The following is a 10,962-nucleotide window of genomic DNA, read 5'->3' as shown; positions in this document are numbered from 1 at the left end:
CCTTTTGTTTATTTTGACCCTGAATGCAGGTTGACAATCCAGAGTGCATTTGTTCTGGATAATACATGAAATACGTATGTGCTCTGAGTCCATGAATTCCTTCTGGTATTGTATTGGAGCCCAATGCAGATCTGTGTTACTCAGGAAACATTAACAGAAGCAATTAGATGAAAAGCCTGACGATAAATCCTTTGTAACAATCAAGATGGGTCAGCGTCATCTTGGAATTCTGCTGAATTTCTGGTTTAACTGCTGAGTTTTGAGAGCTATACAAAAGCAAGCCTAAAGACCATTTTATTTTAGTGTTTAGAAATAATAACACTGAAAAAAAAGTACACATTTTATTACTTAAACATCTACACAGACTTGGAAGCTGCTTTCCCATCCATCTGTCACAGAAACAGATTTTGGAAATGTTTTTCAGTGGACACAGAAAACAAAAGCAGGTATCTTCAGTTATCTTCTTGTGAAAGGGCATTTGTTAAATCTTAGTCTAGTTTCACTGTATCCTATGAGGCAGGATAAAATGCCTCACAGTGCTTTCTACCCGTATTCAAAATGCTAACTAACTAATTCACCCAGTYATGCTGGCAGAGTAAAGGTGCTTTATTTTGGCTGTTCCTGGAGAGGCAAAGCCTGAGACTGCACACTGCTGACTTTCCTGATAGGTTCAGCAAGGCAGTGACCGTGCTAACAGGCTTTCTTTTAGTCTTGAGTTTGAGACAGTTTTCGGAGCATCTTTAAGCAACAAAATTTTAAAAAAGGAAACAACAAAGAGCTGTGKATTTTTTCTGCCGTGGATTTTTTTGGGAGCTCTTTAAAATTTTCCTATGGGAACATGCGGGTTGGAAGCTTTCGCTTTCTTTAGGAGCTCATATTTTCATTCTGTTTTCATGGCTTTAAGAGATGGGTCGTTTAGAACACCACCAGAACACCACCAAACTGTTCTGTCTCAGCAAATAATATTTTGTGGAAAGGACACATTTAAAAATGTACCATGGGGGAGACTAGGGAGAGTTCTTGGCAGAAACTTTTGAATAAAGCAGTGTGATAGAATAGCTAGGGAATATATTGCATGCTAATAAAGTTCCTTCTTCAGTGTGAAAATTGAGTGCTTTGTGAGTGGCAGCGGGTCTTTTTTTCTTAGCTTTTGACATTCTAACTTGACCCATAATGAGGCATACACCAGCACTTCTTTTCAGTCTTTTCCAAAGAATTGCCAAAACTAAAGAGATTTTTTTTGTTGTTTTTGAGAATAATCTATGACCCAGCAAGGTTGGCTATAAGGTTGTTTGTTTTTCTCTCTCCTGCTGGTTCCTACTATTCTGTTACTCCCACATCCCATCCGACTCTTGTTTTCAAATGCATTCTTCAGCTTTCTCCTTCCCTACCTACTGCATCCTGTGTTCTGTTTTCTGGCTTCCTTCTCTTGTCYTACAGCTTTTCATTCCAGTTCCTGTTCTTTCTGGTCCCTGAGGAACCAGGAGTGAAACATTAATAGTTGCTAGAGATGTTAATGGGACTGTTGCTGTTAGTGAAGCATTCAGTTGAGGGCTGTAGGAGACAGTGTGAAGGATGTTGTGCTTTGGAGCTGTTTGCTCCGCTTCACTGCTGGAGCAGGAATGTGTCTCTCTGCTTCACCCATTATCATTTACAGTTCAGCATTTTAGATAGAACTACTGACAAAAGTCAGTTTTTGCTATGATTTGGATGTTACCAATTACCACAAGATAGTTGACAGGTGGTAAGTTGCATGGTCACGTCATCATGTGCTGCGGCTACGAAGTGCAAATGTTTTAGATGTTCAGTGAGCAGAGTAAGTGGATTTGAATCATCATTTGCTTTGGGAGTTGCAGGTACTTTGACACTGGTTTGAAAAACACGGCATTTCACAGCATGCATGCCTGTGTCTTCTAAATTATGTTGCTGCTTTTACAGTATAACTCTTAAATTAGTGGCAGACACATTCTTGTGCTCTGTACCTCTTTATTAGATGAGGATCACCATCCTCATAAATCTGTGTTTATGTATGTTCGGCTGCTTCATGTGCTGATGTCAATGTATCATATGTTATAAATATATAAATATAAAATGCTTAAGAGTATCCTTCACTGCTCCATTGAAAATTTGTGTGGATTCCATGCCTGGAAAATGTAAGTCTAAATTATTTTYGTGTGGATACACCCGAATTTGTCTATCATGAGTTGTCTGAAAACACAGCTTTACAGGATACAAATTAGAACATTTTCCATTTGAGGTTAGTTGTAGCCAAAGGTTTGATTAATCTGACCCTTGTAGTGAATAAAATCTCCTATTGTAAATGGAATTGGGAAATAAATAAACTTGGGAAAATAAACCTTTTAATATAATAGTCGCTGAGCTGGCAAACTTCTCTTCCTGCTAGTTTCTTCCATCAGTGATGCCCAAATGGTTATCGGTCAAGTACAAAGTACTGTTCTGCTCTCCAGCTGATTTATTTATGGCCTAGATTGATATATTTATGTATGGCTGCATAGAGAAATTAGTTTTGTTTTTTATATTTCCTTTTACACATTTTTGGTTGTATAACATATTGATGAGGAATCCGTCTTATTACATTATGCCTCATGTAAAAAAAGCTCAATATAAATTAATTATAGGTAGATATTTCTGTCTTTTGGGATATAGTATACTTTCATCGACACTCCTCTAACTGAGAAGTAAATGTCAAGAAATTATAAATTGTTGTTTTTGTCTATATACCTATAAAATTTCACTTTTTTTTTCTTTTAATTCAAGCTATTTTCTGTGTTTTTCAGTTAACTTTTGTACTTTAAAATATTTTGGCTAGGAGATGTAACTGTAGTAGGTGGTTACCTGATATAAGATTACTTAGGACATTAACCCTTCCTTCTCCCCAAAAAACTCTTCCTAACATGAAAGTGATTTAAAACTGGAGAAATAAAGAGCAACTATATATATTTTCAAGTGTAATGTGTTCATTCTAACTTTTTTCAGGTTGAAGAAACTTCTTGAGCAGGAGAAAATCTACCAAGCTCGCAAGGAGAAAGAACATACAAAAAGACTCAATAAACTAAGAGAAGAACTAGTCAAGCTCAAATCATTTGCACTCATGCTGGTGGATGAAAGACAAATGCATATTGAACAACTTGGACAACAAAGCCAGAAAATACAAGATCTAAATCAAAAACTAAAGGAAGAAGAAGAAAAGCTTAAAATTATTAGTGCAAAAACAAAAGAAGATGGACAAAAACTGATGAAGTTAGAAACAGAACTTGAGCACAGGACATTATCATTTTCTCAAGAACATGAGGAGATGACTGCAAAACTGGCTAATCAAGAATCACATAATAGACAGCTGAGGCTTAAGCTAGTGGGTTTGACCCGTCGAATAGAGGAACTAGAAGAAACTAACAAAAATCTGCAAAAAGCAGAGGAAGAACTTCAGGAACTGAGGGATAAAATAGCAAAAGGGGAATGTGGGAACTCTAGCTTGATGGCGGAAGTGGAAAACCTCCGCAAGCGTGTGCTTGAAATGGAGGGAAAAGATGAAGAGATCACAAAAACTGAATCTCAGTGTAAAGAGTTGAAGAATAAACTGCAAAAGGAAGAGCACCATAGCAAAGAACTGAAACTTGAAGTGGAAAAATTGCAGAAAAGAATGTCAGAACTAGAGAAGCTGGAAGAGGCTTTTAGTAAAAGTAAGTCTGAATGCAACCAGTTGCGATTAAACTTGGAGAAGGAAAAGAATTTAACTAAAGATTTGATAAATGAGTTGGAAGTGGTGAAGGCTCGAGTAAAAGACCTTGAGTCATCAGAAAGTGATTTGGAAAAGGCTGAAATAAACTTAAAAGATGACCTTACAAAGCTGAAGTCATTTACTGTAATGTTGGTTGATGAGCGAAAAAATATGATGGAAAAAATAAAACAGGAGGAAAAAAAGGTTGAGGGTTTAAACAAGAATTTTAAAGTGGAACAAGCGAAAGTTATGGATGTTACTGAGAAACTGATAGAAGAAAGTAAGAAATTTTTGAAAATGAAATCTGAAATGGAGGAAAAAGTGTCTAGCTTAACAAAGGAAAGAGATGAGTTAATTTGCAAACTGAAAAGTGAAGAAGAAAAATCGTCTGAACTAAGCTGTAGAGTTGACCTGTTAAAGAAAAGAATTGATGGTATGGAGGAAGTAGAAAGAGAAATAACAAGAGGTAGAGCCAGAAAAGGACCAGAGCATGCTTGTCATGAGGACAATAAGATTAAGGAACTTACCATTGAAATTGAAAAACTGAAAAAACGTCTAAAGCAATTGGAAGTGGTTGAAGGTGATCTGATGAAGACAGAAGATGAATATGATCAGCTAGAGCAGAAATTTAGAACTGAGCAGGACAAAGCTAACTTCCTTTCTCAACAGCTGGAGGAGATGAAACTCCAGATTGCCAAAAACAAAGCCATAGAAAAAGGTGAAGTGGTGAGTCAGGAAGCTGAGTTGAGGCACAGGTTTCGCCTGGAAGAGGCTAAAAGCAGAGATTTGAAAGCAGAAGTTCAAGCGCTTAAGGAGAAAATCCATGAGCTGATGAACAAAGAAGACCAGCTTTCCCAGCTCCAAGTTGACTATTCAGTTCTTCAGCAAAGGTTTATGGAAGAAGAAAATAAAAACAAAAGCATGGGGCAGGAAGTTCTGAACTTAACAAGAGAGTTGGAACTTTCTAAGCGTTACAGTCGTGCTCTGAGGCCCAGCATAAATGGACGGAGAATGGTGGATGTTCCTGTGACATCCACTGGTGTACAAACAGACGCTGTAAGCAGTGAAGCCGCAGAAGAAGAAACTCCAGCTGTATTTATAAGGAAATCCTTCCAGGAGGAGAACCACATCATGAGCAATCTGCGACAGGTAGGTCTGAAGAAACCTATGGAGCGTTCTTCAGTGCTTGAGAGATATCCTCCAGCAGCAAATGAACTTGCAATGAGGAAATCTTGGATACCGTGGATGAAAAAGAGGGAAACTGGGGCTCAGGTAACTCCTGACAAAGGAGTCCGAAGCCATGGTAGTGCAGGGCATCCTGGAGAGGTTGTCCTGTCACCAAAACAAGGTCAACCTCTTCATATCCGAGTGACACCAGATCATGAGAACAGTACAGCTACTTTGGAGATAACCAGTCCAACCTCTGAGGAGTTCTTTTCAAGCACCACTGTCATTCCTACGTTGGGAAATCAGAAGCCACGAATAACCATCATTCCTTCTCCAAATGTTATGTCCCCAAAAGGAAAAGGCAGTGAAAGCCCAATGGGCCCAGATCGTTCTATGTCTCCAGTCACTATAACAACATTTTCCAGAGAAAAGTCTCCAGATGGAGGGAGAGCACCTTTTGTGGACAGACCTGCATCACCAATTCAGATCATGACAGTATCAACATCTGCAGCACCAGCAGAAATTTCTGTTTCTCCACAGTCACAAGATATGACCATGGGAAGGGCTGTCTTCAAAGTAACACCAGAAAAACAAACTGTTCCAACTCCAGTCCGCAAGTACAATGCCAACGCCAACATTATAACAACAGAGGACAACAAAATTCACATCCACTTAGGTTCTCAGTTTAAGCGCTCTCCTGGTGCTTCATCTGAAGGTGCAAGTCCTGTGATAACAGTCAGACCAGTGAACATCGCAGCAGAAAAAGAAGTTGTGACTGGTACTGTCCTGCGATCCCCCCGGAACAATCTGTCCCCACGAGCAGGAGCAAGCAAAGTGACAAGTACTATCACTATAACTCCTGTTACAACATCTTCCACACGAGGAACACAATCAGTGGTAAGCAGCAAAGTTTTGCGTCGAGGGTCTGTGTAATCTTCACGGTAAAGAGAAGGGAAAACATTATTTGGATTTGAGAATGAGTAGGGTGGGGAGATAATTTCCCTACACTTGTTTCAGATAAGATCTTATAAATTTGTCTGAATCCCCTTTCGTGAAGACAGATAATAGTGTACTACTGTTGGACACTTGTGTGCCTTTGGCATTACTTCCTGAAGGAGTAACCTTCAAAGGGAGCTACTGAAAATAATGACAAACCTCTAACTTGCCAAGAAGGTGAAAGAGGAGCAAAAAATGAGGGAGTTAACAGGGCAGGAAACTGTATTCTTGTTTTTGCTAAGTGGCAGTTCTGAATTACGAAAATATTCATAATATTTTTTGGCCTTGCTGGAGGATCTTGGTATTTATTTGGTATAATGCCATTATATCTGCTATATCTGTATAATTTAATAACTTCTATAATATACATAAATGCTTTCTCTGCTGAACTCCAGAGCAGTAAATTGCAGGACACTGGTATTATTATCTACAGCTCCAAGTCTCCTTCAGGCAGTGAATATTAAAGCTCCTGCTGCTCCTCTGTCATTCTCAGCTTTTATAAATGCTGTGTTACAATAGTAGTTCCTCTACTATATTTCTTGATGTTTTCCCAGCGTTTTCTCTGTGGAGATTGTCCTTTTCCTTACAAAATCACACTTAAGTCAGTCAGTATTTAAGCACCTTAGATAATACAGATAGATTGTCCTTTTCCTTACAAAATCACACTTAAGTCAGTCAGTATTTAAGCACCTTAGATAATACAGATAGCCGTCTCAGCAGGTTTACTGTGGACTTAGCCTTAGGCATTGTTTTGCATTGTTTTAGTTGGAATTTCATTGGGGAAAGGTTTTTTTTTTTTTTTTTTTTAACAAAAACATGAAAACAGCAGTGCTGTATTAGTCCAAAGGCTTATTTATCTTCAGAGTAGCCTACGTGACAGTCAGTGGTTAGGAAAGGATTATTTTAAGTCTGGGTAAGCATACAGTAGTATTCCTCTTAGTGTCCCTTCCCCACTTCTGGATTTTCTTTCTGAAACAGGATCTGTAGCATCATCTTTGTATTTATTAGAATGTGGTGGAGGTTTTTTTTTCTATTTATTCTTGTAATTGCTCTTTGAACTCATGCTATTGTTTCTGCAACGTAATCGGGCAATGAGTTTGGCTTTAGGCTATGGGGAAAAAATGCTTTCTCTTGTTTGGTACCGTTTATGCAATATCTTCATTGGTTACGCCGTCATGCTTTTTTTCCTTAGTAATACAGAATAGTCATCCCAAAAATAGCATTTGCCTGTATAGCTCAGGTGTTGCTAGACCTCTATAACATACCTCTTCAGCCGATGAGATGTCTTTCTGAGCAGAAGTCCCAAACTGTATTTAAAATGCATTCATACTGAAGTGTTTCCATACTGTGAGAGTGGCTGCCATTCTCATTTAAGTTTCCTGACTTAATAAATAAAGAAAGAAAAGAAAACCTGCATTCAACTACTACMTTCAAATCAATCTATTTGGGATTACACACATGTATGCCCCGAGTGCCTACATATATAATGTGTTGCAGATATTTTAATATAATGTGTTTTTCTACATACAATAGGCAAGTATTTGCTTAAGAAAAAGGTTTGAATTCATTCATTTACTAACTCCTCTGTCTCGCAGAAGCTTGAAAAACTTTTTGTAAGAGTTCCTCTTTTTTTTTTTTCTTTTACTGGATGTCTCTTCTGTGATGATGCATTGAACTGTGACAGAAAAAACTTTTTTGTTGTTTCCATCTGGCTAGAAAGTGGCTTTTTTTCTTCATCCTTTACTATTTGAAATACCAGAAAAATAGTTCAACTGTAAGATTTACTTTATGTACTTTTATCATCTGTAAGATTTACTTTATGCAATTTATTTACTTATTTTTTTTTTAATTTTAAGGTTTTAAGGCTTCCAGTAACAGGGGCTGAGAGCTTTTAACAAACCTGAATGTGCTCTTTCCTCCCTAATCCCCTGAAAAAAAAGTTGCAAATTCACCATCTGTTTTGCAAACTCCTGTTTTASAAACACATTTCAATGCCACTAGTCCGAAGAAAAAATTGTAATTATTTATGTACAGAATAAACCAAAAATGATATCATTTAAGGGGTATGACTTCATAAAATCAAAGAAGTGATACAAAGCTTTATTCATAGCTGTCATCCGTTGTACTGTACAATGTAGCAATGCAGTGCCAAACTACAAAAGGGAAAATAAATTTAAAAATTCTGACTCTCATCTCTTGCTGTAACAAATTTGCAGCCATTGCTTTTATCCTGCTTTTATCCTTTGAAAGCATTTAACTCCTTTTCCAATTTTAATTTAAAGAATTATCCTCAGTACTGCAGGTGAATTCTAAGACACACTCAYGGCATTTTTAGAGGTTGAGCCTGACCTCTGGTGTCTCCCTGCATGAGTCTAAAAACAGAAGACAGTGGTTTCATCATGGACAAATTMGGAGAGTGTAAGGGTAGTGGCTGTTACTGTTTATTTTGTTGATTTACGCTGGCATACAGTCCAGCCTAGCTTATCTTCCTGACCCATGTCCTTTTCGGAGTCTGTAGTGGCTTTGATTTGAAGAACAGCTGAAAGTCTGCTGCRTGCCAGGCTTTCTAGGCACACACTGGAGCAGCTATAGCTGATATAATTTGGGCAGTATTTAGTTGGCACCTACATTTTTTTGACATCTACATTTAGCTATTTGTCGTTTGTCCCATATATGTTCCAAGCTTCTGTCATAGCTTATAGAGATCAAAAGCTCCATTTCTTTGTTTCCTAAAGGCTGTCAAGGCGTACGTGTGAGACTGGTGGGTGTAGCACAGACCTGTATGTTTCTGGAGTGGAAGCTGTTGAGGTGCCACTGGCTCTGTGCTTCAGTGGGAGCTGAATTGTCAGCTAGGCCCCGTGTAGTGACTGCTGTTGACCTGGTTTCAAACCCACCCTTTCAGGGTTCAGTTGCCTGCATGTAGCTCTTCAGTGTCGTTTTGAGAGCTGTCAAGTAGCCCGCTTCCATCTGCTTTAGCAGAGGTCTCCTTAGAGCCTGTGTCTTATCTACCACTCCTGTGCTGGCACCTTGAATAACCTGGGGCATGTGAGGTTGCTCTAGATGCCTGTGTGTAGGCCAGTTATTTTTGCCCAAACCGGGACCTGATCTGTTCAAGAACAAGTGCTGAAAAAACATCTTTGTTATTAAAAAAAAAAAAAAAAAATCAGAAAGTGAATGTATGTGTAAAATCACTGCTTTCACCTATTAATAAAACACATTAAACAGGATCTGTTGTAAACCACTAAATGTTCCATACAGCCGAATTGCTTTTCTTCTTTTAATGCACCTCCAACTTCACTGCCTAATACACTCGTAACAAGCTGCAGAGAGCCCTGATTATCAGCATGAACAATATAAGCAGCTGCCTGTATTCATCTTGCTATCAAATGCAGCAGTGAATTTACTAATCTAGTTCTGGCCATCTCTAATATTCTACTAAAATGTCCTGCCGGTGCAGAGCCTTCAGCTTCCCTCTKCATTCTTGGCGAGGCTGCTTTACGGATGCTTTGTGTTGGCTGCRTGAGGACCGACAGCCGGATTCTGGTTGGAGCTGCAGTCCTGTGTCAAGCGGAAGAAAAGAAAGGAGCCAGCAGACAGGCAGGGCAAAGGGAGTTGCTTTGAGTTAGGTTTTTGCAAGAAATGGCGAAGAGACAGTTGTATGGGTTCTCTGCCACTCCTGTTAGTGAAGTGTAGCAGAGTGTCCGTCGCCTGCTTGTGCTGCTGAAAAGCCACCTTTGTGCATTTTGCCTTTATTTAACAAATACAAAATGCTCTTGCAGCTTTATGTGAAGCAGACATTAGCTTCCATATGATCTACGTATTAGTATGCTGTAATGAAACCAACAACTTCAGGCAAGTTAGGGTTCTTTTCAAAGTGATTTTGAGAGATTTAGGCTTGAAATGAGTAACTCAAAAGCGCCCAAATCCTTAGTTAATAATTTACATGCAAATAAAGCTCAAGGAATGCTTGAGATTCCAGCTACTTCATCTGATTGCCTCATGTTTACACACTGTGCAGCGCTTTCAGGGAGCACAAGATGTTTGTCCTTTGGGTTCCACGGGATGTTGACATATTTTCCAAGGCTGAGGGAATGCATTTGCATGTTTTGCCATACCGAATTGTATGGCCCTAACTTGTTTTGACATCTACATGTGAGTTCCATATTAGCCTTTAGACTGCTATTGTAAATGTTGCCTTTAGTTATTGAAAATGGCTTCCTTCCTGCCAGGCAGAYGGCATTCAAGTTTTCCAATTGTGATTTTTGTGTGTGTGTATGTGTACACATAGGGGTTTGAGCTGCTCTTAGAAGATTAAGGAGTGCTTTTCCTTTGAATACTCAGGATGTAGAGAGAAGGCTCGGATGCTACTAGCTGGAAAATCCTTCTTCGAGAGAAACGGGAAATTCTTTGCAGAGCATTTTTAAAAGCATTTTTTAAGTAAATGTTCAAGTAGACGCTACAATCAACACAATCTCCTAATCCAATTTATTTCAGTACTTTTATCTTGTTTGTATGTGATAAGCTACACAATTTACTCATTTAGTAGATAAATCTCACTGGGATTTCACATCCTATGAAAGGTGTTCTCTTGTGAAATGAAAGTCTTCACTAATTATTCAAACAGAAAACACATTTTGTCACATCTGAAATTCAGACGAGGCACTCAGATTGTCATTTATACCATTTTTGCCTCTAGTTAATACTGCAGAAGATGAAGCATGTTTTGCTGTCCCAGTTGTCACAGCTATAAGTRTTCTCTTTACGTGGCAGTCTATAGATGGGAACTTCCAGCTTTGACTTTGCAGAGTATGTGCAACATTATTTAGCTAGTAGGGAGGCAGAAATGACCAACTAGATTTTAAAACTGTTTTGTCCTATCCAAATTCTCCTTGTGTGCTTCAGATCTGCGGGTCAGGGTGTCTTGCCTCCAGGTGAGAGTCCAGAAGGACCCAGTTCCGGAGTAGGTGCCGTGCTGTATCTGCCATGCAGAGGCTGAGGGTGTTCATTCCAGGAGAATAAAATATGCAGGCTTGAAAAAAAATATATWTTTTTTTCTGAAA

The 10,962-nt window shown here is 38.7% G+C and overlaps 1 protein-coding gene across 5 annotated transcripts in view; it reads left to right on the top strand.

Annotated features, from left to right (window-relative positions):
* Nucleotides 1-10,962, top strand: part of FILIP1 (filamin A interacting protein 1) — a 103,919-nt gene that overhangs the window by 82,467 nt on the left and 10,490 nt on the right. For all 5 annotated transcript variants that reach the window (XM_026051256.1, XM_026051255.1, XM_026051253.1 and 2 more), the window contains one exon: nt 2,998-5,803. In XM_026051256.1, the coding sequence (XP_025907041.1) occupies nt 2,998-5,803 (2,806 nt within the window). The remainder of the gene's footprint in view (nt 1-2,997; nt 5,804-10,962) is intronic.

This window comes from Nothoprocta perdicaria, unplaced genomic scaffold, assembly GCF_003342845.1.
Source record: "Nothoprocta perdicaria isolate Ctin4 unplaced genomic scaffold, notPer1 scaffold_74, whole genome shotgun sequence".
In the NCBI taxonomy this organism is placed as follows: Eukaryota; Metazoa; Chordata; class Aves; order Tinamiformes; family Tinamidae; genus Nothoprocta; species Nothoprocta perdicaria.
The sequence above is the reverse complement of the archived record's forward strand: the minus strand, read 5'-3'. Positions and strand labels throughout refer to the sequence as shown.